The sequence below is a fragment of the Monodelphis domestica genome, chromosome 4 (assembly GCF_027887165.1).
Source record: "Monodelphis domestica isolate mMonDom1 chromosome 4, mMonDom1.pri, whole genome shotgun sequence".
Lineage (NCBI taxonomy): Eukaryota > Metazoa > Chordata > Mammalia > Didelphimorphia > Didelphidae > Monodelphis > Monodelphis domestica.
Genome location: NC_077230.1, coordinates 163786179 through 163808205, shown reverse-complemented (window position 1 = coordinate 163808205; position 22027 = coordinate 163786179). Strand labels below are relative to the sequence as shown.

Sequence of the window (22027 nt, the reverse complement as noted above, 5' to 3'; positions counted from 1 at the left end):
GTATATATCTAAAACCATCAGCTAATATCATCTGCAATGGGGATAAACTAAATCCATTCCCATTAAGATCAGGAGTGAAACAAGGATGCCCATTATCACCTCTATTATTTGACATTGTATTAGAAACACTAGCAATAGCAATTAGAGAAGAAAAAGAAATTGAAGGCATTAAAATAGGCAAGGAGGAGACCAAATTATTGCTCTTTGCAGATGACATGATGGTCTACTTAAAGAATCCTAGAGATTCAACCAAAAAGCTAATTGAAATAATCAACAACTTTAGCAAAGTTGCAGGATACAAAATAAACCCACATAAGTCATCAGCATTTCTATATAATTCCAACACAGCTCAGCAGCAAGAACTAGAAAGAGAAATCCCATTCAAAATTATCCTAGACAAAATTAAATACTTAGGAATCTATCTCCCGAGACAAACACAGGATCTATATGAACACAACTACAAAACACTTTCCACACAACTAAAACTAGGCTTGAACAATTGGAAGAATATTAACTGCTCATGGGTAGGATGAGCCAATATAATAAAAATGACCATCCTACCCAAACTCATCTATCTATTTAGTGCCATACCCATGGAACTTCCAAAAATTTTTTTTACTGATTTAGAAAAAAACCATAACAAAGTTCATTTGGAAGAACAAAAGATCAAGGATATCCAGGGAAATAATGAAAAAAAAATACAAAGGAAGGGGGTCTTGCAGTCCCAGATCTCAGACTATATTACAAATCAGCGGTCATCAAAACAATTTGGTACTGGCTAAGAGACAGAAAGGAGGATCAGTGGAATAGACTGGGAGCAAGCAACCTCAGCAAGACAGTATATGACAAACCCAAAGATCCCAGCTTTTGGGACAAAAATCCACTATTTCATAAAAACTGCTGGGAAAATTGGAGGACAGTGTGGGAAAGATTAGGCTTAGATTAACACCTCACACCCTACACCAAGATAAATTCAAAATGGGTGAATGACTTGAACATAAAGAAGGAAACTATAAGAAAATTAGGCGAACACAGAATAGTATACATGTCAGACCTTTGGGAAGGGAAATACTTCAAAACCAAGCAAGAATTAGAAAGAGTTACAAAATGCAAAATAAATAATCTGGATTACATCAAATTAAAAAGTTTTTGTACAAATAAAACCAATGTAACCAAAATCAGAAGGGTAGCAACAAATTGGGAAACAATCTTCATAAAAACCTCTGACAAAGGTTTAATTACTCAAATTTATAAAGAACTAAATCAATTGTACAAAAAATCAAGCCATTCTCCAATTGACAAATGGGCAAGGGACATGAACAGGCAGTTCTTAGCCAAAGAAATCAAAATTATTAATAAGCACATGAAAAAGTGCTCTACATCTCTTATAATCAGAGAGATGCAAATCAAAACAACTCTGAGGTATCACCTCACACCTAGCAGATTGGCTAACATGACAGCTATGGAAAGTAATGAATGCTGGAGGGGATGTGGCAAAGTAGGGACATTAATGCTTTGCTGGTGGAGTTGTGAATTGATCCAACCATTCTGGAGGGCAATTTGGAACTATGCCCAAAGGGCGATAAAAGACTGTCTGCCCTTTGATCCAGCCATAGCACTGCTGGGCTTGTACCCCAAAGAGAAAATGGACAAAAAGACTTGTACAAAAATATTCATAGCTGCGCTCTTTGTGGTGGCCAAAAATTGGAAAATGAGGGGATGCCCTTCAATTGGAGAATGGCTGAACAAATTGTGGTATATGTTGGTGATGGAATACTATTGTGCTAAAAGGAATAATAAAGTGGAGGAATTTCATGGAGACTGGAACAACCTCCAGGAAGTGATGCAGAGCGAAAGGAGCAGAACCAGGAAAACATTGTACACAGAGACTGATACATTGTGGTACAATCGAAGGTGATGGACTTCTCCATTAGTATCAATGCAATTTCCTTGAACAATCTGTAGGGATCTAAAAAAAATACTACCCACAAGCAGAGGATAAACTGTGGGAGTAAAAACACCGATGAAAGCAACTGCTTGACTACAGGGTTGGAGGAGATAAGACTGAGGAGAGACTCTAAATGAACACTATAATGCAAATTCCAACAACAGGGAAATGGGTTCGAGTCAAGAACACATGTGATAACCAGTGGAATCATGCGTCGGCTATGGGAGAGGGAAAGGTAGGGGGGGGAGGGGAGGAAAAGAAAATGATCTTTGTTTCCAGTGAATAATGTATGAAAATGACCAGATAAAATAATGTTTTAAAAAAAAAAGATATTTATGGTGATGATATGAAAATCACTTTAGAGAGGAACTGAACCTGTGATTTCAATGGTTTAGGGAAACCCCAGCCCAGGAAACTCTACCACTGCAGGTTGGCACCTTCTTTGTAATTTAATAGTAGACCTACAGGTTTCCTTGAGGACTTAGAGGTTAAGTGACTTGTGTAGGGTCACAGAATATATGGCAGAAGTAGAACTTGAATCCACATCTTTTTGGCTTTGAGATTAGCTCACTATCCACTAAACATTTTGTTTTTTACAAAATTCACAAGGAGTCTGAACTATGCTGGAGTTTCACAAAAAAAGATGTACTCATTTTTTATTAATTTATCTACATACATAGACAGTCTCTATATATTATAATAACACATCCAATTTCAAATTATATTTAAATGTGGAAGTTCACTGTAATTTAGCATAAATTACTTTTCACCTTAAAGACAGTAGTAATTTCTTGGGGCAGCTTACCCAGTAAAAATACTTTGTCTTTAGTCTGTTCTTGATAAAGAGAACTACATTAAATCTTTTAGTTAGTGGCTAGAATATTTGACTTGAATACTGCAAGGCCTGAATTCAAAACCTGCTGTGGAATCTTACTAGCTAGGTAAACATGTGCAAATCACTTAATAGCCATGTGCTTCAGTTTCCTAATCTGTAAAATGTCATGGTTGGATTCTTGTCTCTGGATCCCTTCAGTCTTTAAGTCTATGATCCTAGTTAATTATAGATTATATTTTTCCTATAATTTTTGTCTAAGGATGGGAACAGAAGAAATCAGAAAGTTGGCAAAAAGCAAAATGTTAAGCAGTAGAGAGTAGAAGTAACTAATGAAAAATTAGAGATTTATATTGACTTTTACAATCTACTTAATTGACCTCATTCTTTTCCCATAGGCAGCAGTATTGATTTTATAGCAGAGAAATGTATCCATCACTTTTACAAGTGCAGAGTCATTTTTATGTATGTAAAACAGAGATCAAATATGTCAAAGCAATTTGAATGTTCTATTTGTCTTAGTCAAGCTCTGATGATTGTAGACCATTTACAAATAGATGGAGCCTTGTAGTCTATTGTAGGAATTTCTATAGTAACAGCTCACATTTACATAGCACTTTGGTGTCAGTTATCATTCTCACAATGCAGATTAGGAAAGACAGGTTCTCAGAAATTCAGTGATTTGCCTATGGTCAAATAGCAGGAAGGAAGGAAACAAATATTTATTAAAGATCTATTATGTGTCAGATGCTCAGCTAAAAGTACTGTACAAATATTATCTCATTTGATCCTCATAACTACTCTAGGAGGTAGGTGCTATTGTCCCCCCTTTACAGGTGAGGACACTGAAGCATACAGTGGTTAAGTGGCTTGTCCTGGGTCACAGAGCTACTAAGTATCTGAGACCAGGCCTGAACTCAAGTTTTCATCACTCCAGGTCTGGCTCTTTATCAACTGGGCCACCCCAGTCTTTCAACTCCAAGTTTAATGCTTTTCCCACCAGTATATACTACCTATTCAAATAGGTGATAGTAGGGTCTGATATTTTGAAATTCTATACAGTTTTATTTTTAGGGTTTTTCAGCTAGTAAGCAGAATTTTTGTTTTGGGGGTAGTTTCTATCATTTGGGAAGTATATTTTCTTTAGTAAAATTCTTCCTTCCTTCCTTCCTTCCTTCCTTCCTTCCTTCCTTCCTTCCTTCCTTCCTTCCTTCCTTCCTTCCTTCCTTCCTTCCTTCCTTCCTTCCTTCCTTCCTTCCTTCCTTCCTTCCTCCCTTCCCTCCTTCCTTCCTTCCTTCCTTCCTTCCTTCCTTCCTTCCTTCCTTCCTTCCTTCCTTCCTTCCTTCCTTCCTTCCTTCCTTCCTTCCTTCCTTCCTTCCTTCCTTCCTTCCTTCCTTCCTTCCCTCCTTCCTCCCTTCCTTCCTTCCTCCCTTCCTTCCTTCCTTCCTTCCTTCCTTCCTTCCTTCCTTCCTTCCTTCCTTCCTTCCTTCCTTCCTTCCTTCCTTCCCTCCTTCCTCCCTTCCCTCCTTCCTCCCTTCCTTCCTTCCTTCCTTCCTTCCTTCCTTCCTTCCTTCCTTCCTTCCTTCCTTCCTTCCTTCCTTCCTTCCTTCCTTCCTTCCTTCCTTCCTTCCTTCCTTCCTTCCTTCCTTCCTTTCTTCCTTCCTTCCTTCCTTCCTTCCTTCCTTCCTTCCTTCCTTCCTTCCTTCCTTCCTTCCTTCCTTCCTTCCTTCCTTCCTCCCTTCCTTCCTCCCTTCCTTCCTCCCTTCCATCCTTCCTTCCCCTCTCTCCTAGGAGAGCAATACTAAGCATTGATTCTAAGGCATAAGAGTGGTAAAAGCTAGGCAATTGGGGTTAAATGTCTTGCCCAGAGTGACCCTGCTAGGAAGTGTCTGAGGCTATATTTGAACCCAACTCCAGACCTGGTGCTCTGTCTACTGTGGTAGCTAGCTATCCCTCTTTACTGAATTTCATACTAGTTTCTACCTCTTATAGTGGTTGTAAGAATCAAATATACAGGAGAAATTTCTGTGAGCTACAATGTGTAACCAGTAATTCCTACCATCAAACTTTTATTCAACTGACACATGTTTATATACTTACTGACAAAAAATGATGCAGACAGAAAGTTTGAAAAAAGTCACATCTGGCAGTGCATTGTACATTTCAACTTTGAGGCTAAATGTAAATATGACATAAAAAGGAATATGATTTTCAACAACTTGACTAATATTCTTCTTTCCTTGACTTTGTTACAAAATAACTTATTTTTTCTGGCATTAATTCCTTTTAAAAGTGGGCAATCATGATCTAGTAACTCATGCTTACATAAGTAAGGTAATGGTATGTTTGACTTTAGCCTGGGTTTATCCAGTATTGCATAGTTAAGCATCTAATATTTTTTCTAGGCCCCTTAGATAATTAAAAAACCCCACAACAAACCCAACAACAAAAAGCATCATCTTCTATCTCCTGATATTAAGTATCATTTCCAAGGCAGAAGAGTGGTAAGGGCTATGCAATTGGAGTTAAGTGACTTGCCTGGGATCACACAGCTAATGAGATAATTTTATTTATTCATTATTTTATTTTATTTTTTTAAAAAAAAACCCTTACCTTCTCTTAGAATTGTTACTAAGTATCAATTCCAAGGCAGAAAAGAGGTATGGGCTAGGCAACTGAGGTTAAGTGACTTGCTCAGTGTCACATAGCTAGTTAGTATCTGAGGCCAGAAGGTCAAATTTGAACTCAGGATCTCCTGTCTCCAGTTGCTTTCCATCTCCACTGAGTCACCTAGATGCCCTCCTAAGATAATTTTTTAATGATAATTTTTTTAAAAGGTTTCAAAATTTTGGAAGCTCAAGACCATTTCTGCTTACATTAACATATCTGTGAACATAGTTGGAAGAAAAAAAGTTTCAGTTATCAATAGTAGTAATGATGACATCTAAATTAAACAAACATCGAAAATGTGGCCAAAGCCATATTAGTGACTGAATTTGCCAAAGGAGACAGTATATGTGAGGAAAAGTGCAGGAATAGGACCTTGGGAACAAGGATCTTAGAAGTAAAGAGATAATGGACGTCTGCCTCCAGGGGATAGTTAACACTATGGAAACTGAATGAGATAATGGCAGGAGAGAAAAGAAAAGGACTGAAAATAGAAGTTTGAAAAATAATTAGGAAGAGGAACCAATGAAGAAGATAGAACAATATTTGTTAGAGGAAACTGAGGGAAGAGATAATTCCAGCAGCAGGGAATGTAATAGTACCCAGTGCTACAGATAAGGACAAGAGAAGGGGGTCTGAAAAAAGCCATTGGAGTTGGTGTTAGAAGGGTAGTCCTTAAGGCAACAGTCTCAGCCATAGTGATGGGGACAGGGAAGCCAAATTGCAAGGAAATGAAAGTGCAGTTCGTGGAAGGTAAGTGATTACATTAAGTGTAGACTACTACTTCACACCTTTGGATAGTGAAGAGGAGGGGAAGGAAAAGGGTGAAAGAAATGAGCATTTACATAGGGCCTTCTAGTGCCAGACACTTCTCTAAAGATTTTACAAATATTGTCAGAATGGGATAGAAGCAGGATGGAGTAAAAGTCTAAGGTAAATTTTTTTAAAGAATAGAATGCATTTGATCATGTCATAGATGTAGAATTGAACAGAACCTTAAGTGTTATTTTATTGACATGTCTCATTTTATAGATAATGAAGCAAACTTCGGGAGGTTAAGTAACTTGTAAAATATATACATATAGTATATATTAAAGCCAGACTCTGAATCTGAATCCTCTCATTCCGAATCCAAGACTCTTAAGAAAAGTAGTTTAAAACCGAGACATATGAAAGATCTTTGAGACAGGAGAACTGTAGGAATAAAGTCCTGGTTAGGGTGGCAGGAAGAAGGGAAGAGATTAATACACAAATGGGCTTTGTCACAGCATAGTATAGGGATGCTTTTTCTGAGACAGGAATGGAGAATAGATCGATGATGTTAAGAATTTTTGAGGACCAAAAGAAGGAAATTAAAAGAATTTTTATGGGATAACCTTAGTCTTGAGGAAGTAGAAGATTGAATCATCTCTTCTGGCAAGGGGAGGTAATGCTATGTTTGGGGTTGAAAAAAGAAGAAAAGTTTTATAAAGCATTTTTTTTTCTTAAAAGAGACTGCTATTTTGTAATCATTTACCCTTAATTTTGAATCCATATCAGGGCAGAAAGCAGGTAAACTTGAGGTCAAGGCAATTTGTGATTTTATCTGTGCATGTCAGTAAAAGTAACCTACATTAAATTATTCCCTCCTCAGAGCTATCTTTTTGATGCTTCTATATCTTCAATGTTGATTTATGGAAGCTTCTATACTAGAATAGAACATTAATTATTGTTCTGTATGGCCCAGAGGATAGAACTAGGAGTAATGGTGAACATTACAAGGGAAAACTTGTAAGGAAAAACTACCCAAGAGTTTCTTAGAGCTATCCAAAAATAGAATGAGAGGTAGCGGATTCCTCTTCATTGGAGATCCTTAAACAAAAAATTTGCAAGTCAGGAACATAGTAGAAGTTTTGTGATGTAGTGGAAAGAACACTGTATCTATAACTAAAGGACAAGGATTCAAATTCAAGTTCAACTACACACTTACTATTTGAGCAACACTGGACAATTTACCTCTTTGGGTCTCAGCTCCTCATCAGTAAAGTGAATAAGGTGGTCCACCTAACCACAAATGTCTCTTTAAACTCTAAATCTGTAATATTATGGCTCTTTCTTAAGCAAGTCACTTATTTGCCTTGGACCCCAGTTTCCTTCTGTGTAAAGTCTGTACCAGATGACCTTTGAGGGCCCTGATAGCTCTAAATATATGATTTTATGAAATCTCAAAAGCTTTTTGAGAGCAGGGGCTAATGAATTTTCTGCCCATGTATCCCTGTTATTTAACATATGGCCTGGCACATAGGGGCTGAATAAATTTTCCTTACATATATAAATGTACTTATTTCAAATACTGATTTGTTTTGTAAAATGAAAAATTATCACTGTAGAAGTATATGAATGTAATTGATACTTGGTAGAACACTGATTATATGGCCTTTTTTTTTTTTAAACCCTTATCTTCTGTCTTGGAGTCAATACTGTGTATTGGCTCCAAGGCAGAAGAGTGGTAAGGGCTAGGCAATGGGGGTCAAGTGACTTGCCCAGGGTCACACAGCTGGGAAGTGTCTGAGGTCAGATTTGAACCTAGGACCTCCCGTCTCTAGGCCTAGCTCTCAGTACACTGAGCTACCCAGCTGCCCCCTATATGGCCTTTTAAAAGAAGGGACGCAGGAAAGAGATGGTATTTAATTCCGAGATTTATTTTGTGTTTTCCAAACTTCTGTTTTTGTTGTTTCTTTATTGAAAATCTATAACCTTTTTCTGATTAATTTATGCTATTTTATAATATTCTTGGAAAAGTATAATATTTTTAATTAAGGGAAAAAACTTAAAGATGATATAATTTTACTCTCTTATTTTACTAATTAGGAAACCAAGGCCCAAATATTATTAGGTAACTTTAACCAGAGAATTAGTTTCACTGACTCCTAAGGGCCATTTATACAATGATTAAGATATTTTCTATATGCTCAAGAATATTTTAATCTTCATGTGTTTGGGAACAGGGTGGAGAATAGCATTATTTTATCTTTTTCCTAAATTGTATAAAAGCATCACTTCCTATACTGAGCAGGATTTAAGACCAGCTACTTCCCATTTTAATCAAGATAGTGCCTCTTTTAGGTGTGCTCAGATTGAAAAATACACTGGCATGAATTGAGAATGAAGAGATATTTTCTACTTATTTTCAAAGGAAAACATGGCTCACTCTAGAGCAAATGTGGGGAGAATAAGTATGAAATATATGTAACATTTTAAAATGTTGCTACTATGTTCTTAAAAGTCAAATTTTGAAAATATTTCTTTGTAAAAGACACATTTTAAAAAAAAGTTGGCCTTTCATTCTCTTTTATTCCTTTGAAACTAGATTAAAAAAACAGAGCAGACTTCAAAGACATCTAAAGACCAAAGGCTATTAAAGCAACATACGAAAGTATGGTGGCAAGAGCACAAACGCCTCCAAGAACTCAGGTAAGAAGTGATAAAATCCCAAATGTACAAATTGAGAAAATAATTTCATCATTTAGTTCTTGATGAGCATCCAATGAACATGCTGATGTCACAAAACTTTCTGTGTTATTTAGGCTTTTACAATTACATTTTAACATTATAATGCAAATTTAAGTACTAAAAAGTTCAACCTATTATTTCTTTAGCTTAGTTGAGATTTAGTAGAGGTAAATATGATTTTTACAGTTGTTTCAAAATAAAACTTTCTTTCACTATCTATAATAATTGATTTTACTTATTCATTTGTCTTCTGTCTATTACCATCTATATTTATCTAGTTAAGCATTAGCTCATTAAATTATTTGAGTTTTGTCATCATTAAGGAGATTAAGAAAGAATAAACAATAATTTATTCAGAGGAAAATGCAATTTCTTTATCAGAGAGAGAAATAATAGGGTTAAGAATATTTCCTCCCTAAAACTTATATAGATGCTTTTAAATATAAAATTTTTATTAAATATGTACATTATTAATATTATACAAATATTTGTGGGAGAATAAAACTTTTACTATAGTAATCATTTTTAATGTTCTTTTCCAGATTTAATTTCCCAAATACTGTCAAATGTTCTTTAAACTTAAATTTTAACACCCTTATTGGTAAAGGTTTCCTTTGTCTATCAAATAATTCCTACACATATAAAATCCAGTTCAAATATCAATAGGTTGTTTATTATTTTAAAATAAAATATATTGATTTTTTTCATGTGTTCCTTCATGGAAAAAAATCTTTACATCAAACTAATTTCCAATCTTCTCTGAAAAAATGTTCCATTATGTAAATGGAAAGCTTGAACCCACTGGAAAATTTTTTATGATGTTCTGTTTAACCTGAAACATGATAAAAAGGAAAGTCGTTTGGCAACTTTAATTACAGTGTTCAATGATGCAAACTCAAATATAGAAGAGGACACCAGGGAGGAATTTTTTACTTTGATATTTTACTCTCTCCCTTAATATGTATATTAAATTGTTTTTGAGCTTGATGGAAATTACATGAACATGTCATTATAGAGAATAACACTTTAAGCTTAGGGTGACACATAGATGATTAAATAGAAGTGAAGAAATGATCAAGTGATAATAGTAAAAATATGTTTAAGTGTGTGATTAGAACTAAAATAAGAAAAAAAAAGGATGGAGGAGTACAGGTAATTTTCTGTGTTATTAAAAATCTTGTCCTTATTTCAGTAAATGTTTGTTGCAATTAAAAAAATAACCATGAAAAAAAATGAGAGACAGGAAAGAAGCTGGGGAGGAAATCAAGCTAAGAACAACAATAATAAGAAGCATTTATTAAGCCCCACTAAAGGCATGGTCCTGTATTGGACAATGGAGCCAATGAAAAAGGCCCTGCCTTCAAAGACCTTTAATTTAGATATGAAAGTCACCAAGATAAAGTCAATATGGTTAAAGGTGAGGGCACAGGGACAGGTGGGAGACAGGGTCAGTATGGTTAACATTGTTTAAGCAGAAGCAGGTCAGCACAGGTTGTAGGAATTGAACAGGATAGGCGGAATGTAGGGTGAGATGTCATCAGAATGGCATAACTGCAGGGAGTTAGGTTTGCACAGGTTATGAGAACAAGAGTAGGGCTCAGCAAGATTCTCCTATACTATTGCTACTCAGTTATGTGTGCTCTACACTCCGAATCACCTCATATTCTTTCCCATCTCTTATCTGACTTTGCCCCATTCTGCCTTTGGCACTCTATTCTCAAACAGATTAAGAAAAGTTCATAAAATGCCCATTGCAAATGAGTGGTACAAAATCAAATTGGATGAACAAGTTCCTCATCACTGATCTTTTCCTGCTGTTCACTATGTAAAGAATCTCTTGAACAAAGTTTATTGCATTACCCTTTTATGAACTCTTTCCCAGAAAATGCATCATTAGAATGACAGCCACATATTTGCCCTGGCATGCATTGTCCCAATCACTTTCTCTTCTCTACACATTTATTAAATTTTAGTTCATTACTCTCTTTTTACTTATATTCTTTTCAAGGTCCAACTTCCCTCCATGCTACATGTGATAGTTAAATCACCTTTAAAGACTAGTTTATATTAATTTAAGGTCACCAAGGAATTTACTTATGAAATTCCTGAATGAACACTCAAGTCAGTATGGAGTTTTATGGTGGTTTAATTACAACGGGAGTAAGAAAGAAGGAGAGGAAGAGAAGGAAAGAAGGGGAAAGGGAAAAAGGTTAACTCAACCTTCTGGCAGAACCAGAGGGAGCTTAGGCCTGGAAGGCCAAAGTAGAGAAGGGAATCAGTCCTTCACTCACATGACCAATCTGAAGGAAAGCTGTCTGTGGGCCTCCTCCTAGCTCGAGCTCCTAGAAAGAACTGGCCCTAGCCCTGTCCTCAGGAAGTGAGTGAACTCCAGAGGCTGTTCTCTACCTCACTTCCTGTGCCTCACATGTGCCAAGCTCAAGCTTGGCGTGGGACAGTCCAGGTGGGCAGTTAGTTATTTCTGATTTGGCATTGACTAGCACATGCCTGTGTAGTGTGGGTGTGCACAATTTTGGGTGCTAGACCAAGCAAGATAGAGATTTAAAAATCACATACATATTGACTCTTGGATAGTTATTGAATTGTATTCAACCAACTAATGAACTTCCAAGTATTAAGTATGAAAGAAAGTTCTCTTTATGTTCTTCCTACACAACTCCCAGGACAATCTCCAACTTCCAAAAGAAACAAATACTAGAATTGGAAACTACTTTCTTATGCTTGACAGTAGGCCCAGGGAATCATGGTAGATGTGTGTCCCTGCAGTTCTGGGTGCCCAGATGTTCTTTTCTTGGCAACCATCAACCATCATTTGGCACTGTTCCCTCTTCAAAGTTCATCTCCTCTTTCTTCTCCCCTGGTGAAGACTCAGGGCAGATATGGAGGGGAACAATCAATTAGCTGCTGCAGAGGAAAAGGTACCCATAGTCTTCCTTTAAAAAAAAAGCTTTTTAAAATTAATTAAGAATAATTAAGAATAGTTTTTCATGGTTACATGTTCATATTCTTTCCCTCCCCTCTTCCTTCCTCTCTCCTGGAGCCAATGAGCAATTCCACTGAGTATTTTACATGTACCATTTATCAAAACCTATTTCCATATTATTATTCTTTGCAATAGAGATCATTTAAAGTCAACATCCCAGATCATATTCCCATTGAGCCATGTGATTAATCATATGTTTTTCTTCTGTGTTTCTACTTCCACATTTCTTTTTCTGGATGTAGATAGCATTCTTATAAGTACCTCAGAATTATCCTGGATCATTGCATTACATTGCTGCTGGTAGAGAAGTCCATTATGTTAGATTGACTCACAGTCTTCCTAAACGTTTTGAGGTTCAGCACTTTCTCAAACTATTTCCTATTCTTGCTCATTTGTTGCTCCCTTTCCCACTGAGAGTTGAATCTTACTGAGGAGCAGCCCAGTCTTTCCCCCATCTCTCCTTTTCTGCCCAGTGGAGGAGGTCTCTTCACATTCTGATCTTCACTTTCAGAAGTGACTTTCTTGAGCCTGTCTTGAGACCACAGTAGATTCTGGTCTTTTCTTTTTCACCCTAATATCTGATTTTGAGAACAAGCATTTGTCTTGAACCCGTTCAAGAGGAAGAATCAGGAGTTGAGTGTGTCCCATGTGCATCCTGGCATTTTGCATTCAACCTCATTGTGCAGAAGTCACGGAAATGCTGAGCTTTCTCGATTTGGTCCTCTGAGTAGGCAACCTTTGACTCTCAGCCCTACCTCTCTTTTCAAGACAGTCTTGATTTGCCACCCCATATGACTGGGAATCCACACTGAGTCCCTCTGATAAACCCTCTCTCTTTACTAAAGGCAGTTTTTCACTGATCTCTGGTCATGTGGCTTGGCATAATGAAGTTGATTCCCCACAGTGAAAGATGGGCATACTTGGATACAGCATGTACTTTCCTCTTGGCCTAGAATCAGCAAAACAATGTGAAATAAAAATAAAACAATTAATAATAACATATCTACTTCTCAGTGGTGTACCTCTAGCCTCTCCCTTCCTTCTGCAATCCCTAGACAGTGTGCTTGGAACCCAGGAGGTCTTGGAAATACACAGGTCAGCTTTCTGAGATCCCTGATAACAGGCAAGGGAATGTCAATAATACTTTGTGTTTTACTCACATTTCCAGAAGGGTCAGTGTTTTGCTGAAGACTCAGGAACCAGGAACCTAGGACATCTTTCAGCACAGGGCAGGGAACACAGGATCCATTGTGAAGTGGAATTCATGAACAACAGTACTTTTTCTAGTCTTGACTGGCCTATTGCTGTCAGGGACTTGTGACTGATTCTGGCATTAGTTAGCTCATCATTGAGCAGGGTGAATGGACTAAGCAGGGGACCCTAACAATGAGCAGTGCTGCAATTCTACTCCAGCATCTGTCTGATTCAGACCATTACTACACCCTCTCTGGTAGGTGTATCATACCAATTCCTGTGGCACCCTTGTTATCTCTTGACCCCTTTCCTTGAGTCAAAGCCCTTGCTGCTTTGCACTGTTTGGATTAGGGGGAAATAAAAGGAAGCTGATAGCTCAAGGGGAGTGCTATGCAGAGGAAGACACCTGGGGAAGGTATTTACCCCACCCCTCCAAGCCTGGTTTGGAGCTGGGCCATTACTCAGATTTCCTGTTGAGATAGGAAAAGTACAGGAGGCACCAACAAGGCCAGTCAGTCAGCCAAGTGCCTGAGGCTTCCATAAGAAAAACTTTGACCCAGACAGGCCATGTCATGAGGATCTGAGACTTTTATCTGACCTCTAATAGTCATTTCCTCTTCTGCTTCTTCCTAATCTCTCTCAGTCTTAGGTTTAACTATACCGGCAGACTAGAAAATCATGGTTTTGTAATGAAACAAAACAAAACAAAACACCAAAACCCAGCACTGGAGCACCTGGCTGTGCTATGTTGCCTCTAGTTGTATAGTTTATATCCTTGGTTAGTCCCTAGACTACACCCATAGTCCTTTTGGTATATGACCAAATATACTTTGCTACTTTGATATTTTAGCTTGTCGTTGAATTATATGGTCTTTCCCTTCAGATCTGTCAGGTTGGCAGAGTCAGTATTATAATTTATCACTCAAATCACTTTCCAGCATCTCTATCAAGACCACCTTCCCCTAGTCACAAATGATCCTCAGATTCCTGAATTTTTTCAGGTGCCCCACAAAGAGGCTTATTGCCAAACTGATGATGGCAAAACTCGGGCCTTATTAGGATACCTCACTTTCCCTTCAGAATGCTGATGTTTTCCCAGCCAAAGGCAATCTACTTGATTGCAAATGTGCAATATTGCAATCAAAACATCAAGCAGCACTGTCCCCAAAGCACCACAGTATCACTCTTCTTCCCTGGAACATAGCAAGGGGAATGACCACAGAGCTGCCAGAATTTTGGGAAACAGGTGATATGACATGCCCTAGGGATTTTGTCACTCTTGGAAAGCTAGCAAAAAATGTTTGAAATCCCCAGAGTTCCTTCCCTAAACTTTGTACGGACTTTACCACTTTCTCCAATGTCAGAGAGAAAAGGAGCTGCATTAAGATATGCCACTATTACTGGAATCCTCCTGACATGCACAGTAAATCATTCTTCGTGCCCTAGTTCATCCTGTGCCTGGGTACTCTTTGCCCCAAACAGAATATTAAGAGCCTAGACAATGCTCCATTCAAATAAATGATATGAGATTGTAACTTGGATCCATTACTAAAGCTCTAGTGTGTATCTTGGAGTTTTGCCAATAGTGAATAATCTGGTTTGTGTTTGGCCCTACCTAGAAGTTGTCTTTGGAAACATCTGATATAAGCTGTTTTAACCTCTATTATAAACAACTAAGATTCCCAAGGCTTACAGGAAAGTAAATTTATTACATAGCAGAGAATACAGAAAGGATCCATACTCAAACATGTAGCTAGTTAAGAAAAGTTTCCCTTTGGATAGACCCACTTTCTCCAAGCATTTGAAGGCCACAGCTGGGTTGGAGGCATCTCCCCTCTACCAGCTAGTGCAGGAAAAGAACTTTGTGCTAACAGAATTATAGATAAAAAACAAACAAACAAACAAACCTTACCTTTGGTCTTAAATCAATACTAAGTATTGGTTACAAGGCAGAAGAGTGGTAAGGGCTAGGCAATGAGGGTTAAGTAACTTGTCCAGGATCACACAGCTATGAAATGTCTGAGGCCAGGTTTGAACCCAGGACCTCCCATCCTTAGGCCTGGCTCTCTATCCACTAAGCCATGAACTGCTCCCTCAATTACAGACTTTTAGATTAAGGGGCCAGTAGATCCAGGAGCCAGTAAATCTGATCCATTGCTAAGATGATTCCTTACTATAACAAACTTGACAAGGGGTGATCTAACTTCTTCTTGATGGCTTCCAAAAAGGGGCATCTGACTCCTTCCTCCAAGGGAGCCCAATCTACTTTTGGACAACTCTAATTGGAAGGATATCTTACATCACATTTTCTTGCATCTTCTAAAACTGCTTCTTTGTAACTTATCTGTATGGCTCTTTGTTCTATTCTCTGTCATCAAATATGACAAATTTAATGTTTCCTTTACATAATAGCCTTTTGAACACTTGGAGTTAGCTATTATATCCCCTCTGAGTTTCCTCTTCTCCAGATTAAACAATCAAATTTCTTTTGACCTAACCTCATATGATAAGAACCCAAGTTTCTTTATTGTCCTGGCTGCCCTTCTCTGAATACTTACTAGCTTAAGATGTCCTCTTTAAATTATGATGCTAAGAACTAAACACAATTATCCAGTTGTAGTTTAACCATCAGTGTACAAATGACCCATCACATTAGTCACATTTGACTCTTAGTGATCCTTTTATGGGTTTTCTTGGCAATGATATTGGAATGGTTTGCCATTTTTCTTGTCTAGCTCATTTGACACATGAGGAAACTGAGGCAAACTGAGTTAAGTGATTTGCCCAGGGTCACACAGCTGATAACTGTCTGAGTCTGGATTTGAACTCAGGTCTTCTAACTTCAGGCTTAGAGCTCTATCTACTATACCGTCTAGTTGCCCATAATATGAATATTATTCCTACTGTAATATTATTATGAATAAATAATGATGATGACGATGATGATAAAATAGCATTTACATAACATCTTAAGGTTTACAAAGTGCTTTATAAATTTATCTCATTGTGACTCTACAAACACATTGCTCTTGGATCTGAGCTCTATCCCACGGCATTATCTCTCTATGTCTCAATAGAGTCCTGAATTACATTAATTTTGGTGGGGGTTTCTATATCATACTGCTTGTGCGTATTGAGTTTACAGTCCTCTTTAGTTGCCCAGATCCTTTTCAGGTACATTGATTTTTCATTATACTATTCTACAGTAGGGAGCCAAATAGGCCACCTTCCTCAGGGATATATAGAATTGTTCCAGCTTTGTAGTGCCACCCTCAGCTTGAGACCCCTTAGAATGGGGAAAGAACATAAAATTGACCTTCCCAGAGTCTCCCTTGGACTTATAATATCTTGTATATAAAGACTTGTATATATCTAATAGTATCTGCCTTCTACCTGATTCTTACCCAGAATTCCAAGAAACTCTTGTATGCTCAGCAGCCACATCCTGGTAAAAACATCTTGGTAGGTGGGCTAAACAAGGTTGAGAGTAACTGACATTTCAAATCTGTTGATAAGTTAGGTGGTGTCTACCCCAAGCCTGAGAAGATATTCCATTGTGGTATGGGTGGATGTGAACAATTTGTTCCAGTGGCCATGAAAGTGGCTGTAGCAAGCTCTGTGGAGAACTTAGATGCCAAAGTCATCCACTGCATCCTAGAAGATTATCAATCATTCTAACTTTTGGTTTGCTTCTGGAATGTGAGGCATCTGATGACTTTGTGAATTCAAGTCTCACTCAAGTCCAATGCATGAGCATGTCAGGACATCATCCTGTGATGTCATTGGTCCTTTACAAAAACAAAGGGCAAACAACAGTCCTTGTGACTCACAGTAACAGTGAAGAACATAGTTTAGGTTTGATCCTCTACATCATGTCTTCATGCCTTAGTTTTGACCCTTCCTCTGCTTTGTTGATCTTTTTTCCCAGGCCCATGCTTGGTATAAGCCATTAATTCCCAGCCTGGATCAGGAATTCTTTTGCTTGACTCAGGGATTCCTTTCAGAGACACGGTTTGGTCCCTAAAATTACAAGCATTGGCTCTTCCATTTCTAGAGCTGCAGTGGAAAAGATCTAGGACTTTGGGAGAAGGTTTGAGGGTTTGAAGCCTAGCTTTGCCACTTAGGGACTATGTCTTCAGTTTTCTCATATGTAAAATGACAGATTTGAACAAGATGGAAGAATCTTTAGCTCTGAATTATTATCCTGTGGTCTGTCATCTTTGGGAAACTATAACAGGTCTTACAGTGAGATGGGAAAACATGTCTCTAAGCTGCTTAACATATTTCCAGCTCTTTTTTGAGGCTCATATTCTCCCCCATTGGTATATAAGTACCTCTCAGGATCTCAACCCTCATGCTTCAACTTTCATTTCTACTCAAGTTAGCCACCTCTTCCTTGTGTTGGTACAGGCAGACTATCTTCCAGAATTCTATAGTAAACAAATACCCCTTCCTTTCACTTTATTATATCCCTCAGTGACTAAAACTTACATACAACTTAATCCTAAATTGGGAGAAGCCCCAAGAAAGAACTTGAACCTCAGTACATGACATGTACTTGAGGCAAAGTAGTATAGTCCATGAATATAGTATAATAGTTGTAACAAGGGAATCACTTTAAAGGACTGATATATATATTAATTTAAGGTCGCCAAGGAATCAGCTATGTAATTCCTAAATGAAAAACTCAAGTCAGCCGTCAGCCTTTTTTGGAGTTTAATTACAATAGGAGCAAGAAAGGAATTAGAGATATATATAGAGAGAGAGAAAGGGGAGAGAAGGGAATAGGGCTTAAATACCCCTTCTGTTTAGGCTGGGCCAAAAGGCCCAAGCCCTTAGATAGCTGGGGCAAAGAAAAGAGATCAGTCCCTATTACTCACGTGTCCAAAATGGAGAAAACAGTCTCAGAGGCCCCCACCTTCAGCTTCCTTCAGAGCAAGCTTCCTCAGAGCCCAGGAACCACACCGACCCAAAAACTCAACCCCCTCCTCGAGTCTCCAGACCCTCCTATCTTTAAGGAAACCATCCAAGTTGCCTCCCCTCAGTCCTCACATCTACCAATCACTCTTCATCAATTTCCCTGTCAATGGAGGCTCTCGCTTAACCCAGGACCGCCCAGAGGTTTCTGGCTTTTGCACATGTCTGTTAAAGGTCATATTTTCAAATGATTAAATCTCTACTCCTTTGCTACAGCCCTTTCTAAATCCTGTTAACTTGAGTATGGTAGAGATTGGAATAATTAAATTTTGATCTAGGCTGCAGCCCTTACTCAATCCTATTAGGACTGAATAGGGTGGAGTATCTCCATTGTATCAATTCTAAAATCAATCAAGACTCAAAGAAATTCCTGTTCTATAGGTCAAAGTCCTTTCCATTGTTCAGCAAAAGGTTTCTGTCCTAAAGTAATCTTAAGAAGGGAAGAGAAGGAACCTCCCATGCCAATGGGGTTCCCATTCCAATAGACTATCAGTAAGAAATTTTCCAAGTATGAAATATCCCAATGGTGAAATTTCCAACATTTATAAGTCTAAGGAATTTTGAGGTTTACATAGTGGTGGGAGAAGAGCAACATACGGGACATTGCTTCATTACTGTCCTATAACAGGCAAGTCCACTTTTTAACAGGCAAGTCCACTTTCCTGTTAGAGGACCAAATTTAACTCCTACTGTAGAAAAGTTCAGGGGGATAAGAAATGACTTAAAATTAAAGTTGCTGCCCTATCTTCTCAGTCATTCCTTCTTGAACCAGTGCTCATTGAATAGCAGAAATGAACCAGCTCCTCATTTGCCCAAGTATTTACTTCATTGGGGCATTTGCCCTCTTTTTCTCTCTTCTCTAAATACTGACTACTTTCTCAGTCACTGTTTTCCAGTCCTTATGGTTGAACATTCCTCCATGTTAGTATCACCTTGTTCTTCTGAGGTTCTTCCTCTTTCTATACAATCACCAAATTGTTCTTTTAACTCCACAAGAATATTGGACTTCTACACACTAAACACAACATGAACTCTTTATAGGTAACACCAAGAATGGTTTCCACCTTCAAAACAACTAATGCTTGCCCTGAGGCTGTTCTCTTACATAGGGAATCTTACAAAACTGTATGTCCTTACTGCCTCTTGCACATAGCCATTTCTTCTTTCCTGGCTTCCTCAATATCTGCCAGATTCATTGTTGAATAAGTCTGGATTATTAAAGTTCTAGGCAGGCAGGGAAAACTAAAATAAGACTTATCAGATAATCAAGGAGTACTCGGAATGAGCTAATGCTCAAATGGAAATTTACTTTAGGCTTCATTCTTTCATCCTAATCAATGCAAGGCCAGGTTAGGAACTGTGCTCTTTGGCAACATATCATAAAGTTTTAAAACTTATCTTCTTTCCTTGAACTGGAAAAAAATCTGTCTGGTTCTTTCCTCAAAAGTTTGTAGTGTGCAGCAAACAGAAAAAAAAATGTGAAAGTTCTTTGCAAACTCAAGTTGCTATGTGGATGTTAGATGCCATTCATTTTAAAGGATACATGCCCCTAGGGCAGTTGAACCAATGGATTAGCTAACTTTTTGGTGCATGCCAGCAATTAGGAAAAATTCTTACCTTGATCCTGCTGCCTACTCATTGTTGGGTTTGTTTCCTTTCTTAAACAATCTGCACCTATTTTATTTTTTAATTAATTTATTTAATTTTATTGAATTAGATGATTTAGAATAATTTTCCATGGTTACAAGATTCATTTTCCTTCCCTCCCCTCCCTCTAACCCCCTCCCATATCTGATGTGCAATTCCACTGGGTTTAACATGTGCCATCGATCAAGACCCATTTCCTTATTATTAATATTTTCACTAGGGTGATCTTTTAGAGTCTGTTTTCCCAGTCATAGCCCCACCAACCCATGTGATCAAGCAGTTGTTTTTCTTCTGTGTTTCTTTCCCCACAGTTCTTCCTCTGGATATGGATAGCGCTCTTTCTCATATGTCTCTCCGAAAAGTTCTGGATCATTGCATTGCTACTAGTAGAGAAGTCTATTACATTTGATTTTACCACAGTGTATCAGTCTCTGTGTACAATGTTCTCCTAGTTCTGCTCCTTTCACTCTTCATCAATTCCTGGAGGTTGTTCTAGTTCACATGGAATTCCTCCACGATGCCTATTTTAGAATCCTGATACTGGAAGCATACTACCAATCAATGTAGTTGCAGGGGATAAAATGAGCCCATATATTTGCAGACTGATCAGTAATACAAATTTTAATTTTTTACTCTGGACCTGAGATTTTATCTCAGACTTAGTATCATCATCATTACCATTGTCATCATCATCATCATCATCATCCTGATGTTGAAATTTTATGTGTTTGTGTTTCTTGGCTTGTGACATACTGCTAAAATGACAATCTGACATGTGTGCAGTCTCTTATAGATTACCAAATATGTTTATATATTATCCCATTTGATATTTCCAAACAACACTGTGAGGCAGAGAGGACAGTTACTTTTCAACTCATCAATGTGAAAATTGAGACTCAGAGAGAGTAAAAGAATCATCCACACAGTACTTGAATTGAAGGCTTATGTCTCCTACCCAGGACCCCTGTACAATTTTCTGTTATACTACATACAACAACATGCAACAAGAGAGCATTAGTTTAAAATTCTCTCAAGGAGTTAAACAACCTTTGACCTTTTTTTTTTGGAAAATTTTATTTAGTCAATTTAAAACATTATTACTTGGTTACAAGAGTCATATTCCCTTTGACCTTTTTCAAAAGAAACATAAACCACAACATACCTACTTATTTGTTTGGCAACATAAGTTTTATTTTGTCAAACATGACAGTTCAAATTGTAAAGATGATGATGGCAGATAATTGATTTAAGTGAAAGCTAGGGAGAAGACCTACATCTCAATGCCAATATTATTGTCACCTTTTTTTTTTTCCATCTATAATCAACTTTTAGCCTAGGATCAAATCAAATGAGCCTAGGAAGTAACTGAGATTGTAGGGATATTTTGAAGTAAAATGATTGGTAGTAAGATATTTAAATAAAATACATATATATATGTGTAGAGACATATGCATATATAAAAAAACTAGGCTTGTGAGAAAACTCTCTACTCCTCTACCAAAGCACATAGGCTCCTTCTGTACTTCAGCAACTTTGAGTCTTAGACTTTTCTGGGTCTCATTACCAGTATGTGCCAGATGTGGGACTTGAATTAGGTTTTTGTCTAAGTCTAGTTCTCTATTCATTATTACATACTACCATTCAATATTTAAAAATATCCTCTAATCAAGTACTATATGAGTCAGATTTATTGATTTTTTTTATGGGAGAACATATTGCCATAGAGGTAGATAAGGATTTCAGCTTTAATGGGGAAGAGCTGTTCTTTGCCAGATTTGAAACATCCTCCTTTTCTATTCCCTGTTATTACCCCTACCCTGCAGGAGTAGTGGATCAAAGCTGGCAGAGCTATTCATGACAGCTTCAAAATCTGGGACCATCAAAATTGGGGACTGAATCTAGAATGTCATCCCACTTGCAATTTACATCTATGTATAGTTTCATAAATATGAAAAAGAGTAATGTTGAAGATGGAAGGGGAAGAATAAATGTTTTTAATTGGAGTCATGCAATACAAAAACACCATTGGAACATGACAAATAAGAATCACTGGTCAGAGTAGGACAAAGGAGGGAAAAAGCAGAAAGTAAAGACTTAAGAAAGTTACTGGGCAGGAGAAAAGGAAAAAAGGAAGATAGGTAGAAGCAGGAAGCTGTAGAAAAAGAAGCTTCTTATCCTTGACACTTGTTTTAATGTGTTCAGTCTATATTCTTTCTTCTTGCTCTTTTCCCAACTCTAAACACTGCTTCTTTTTTTCTAGTATCCTCTT

At 37.6% G+C, this 22027-nt stretch overlaps 1 protein-coding gene across 9 annotated transcripts in view; it reads left to right on the top strand.

Moving 5' to 3' along the window:
• Positions 1-22027, top strand: part of CCDC148 (coiled-coil domain containing 148) — a 371756-nt gene that overhangs the window by 101711 nt on the left and 248018 nt on the right. For all 9 annotated transcript variants that reach the window (XM_056793901.1, XM_056793902.1, XM_056793897.1 and 6 more), the window contains one exon: positions 8797-8900. In XM_056793901.1, coding sequence (XP_056649879.1) covers positions 8797-8900 — 104 coding nt within the window. The remainder of the gene's footprint in view (positions 1-8796; positions 8901-22027) is intronic.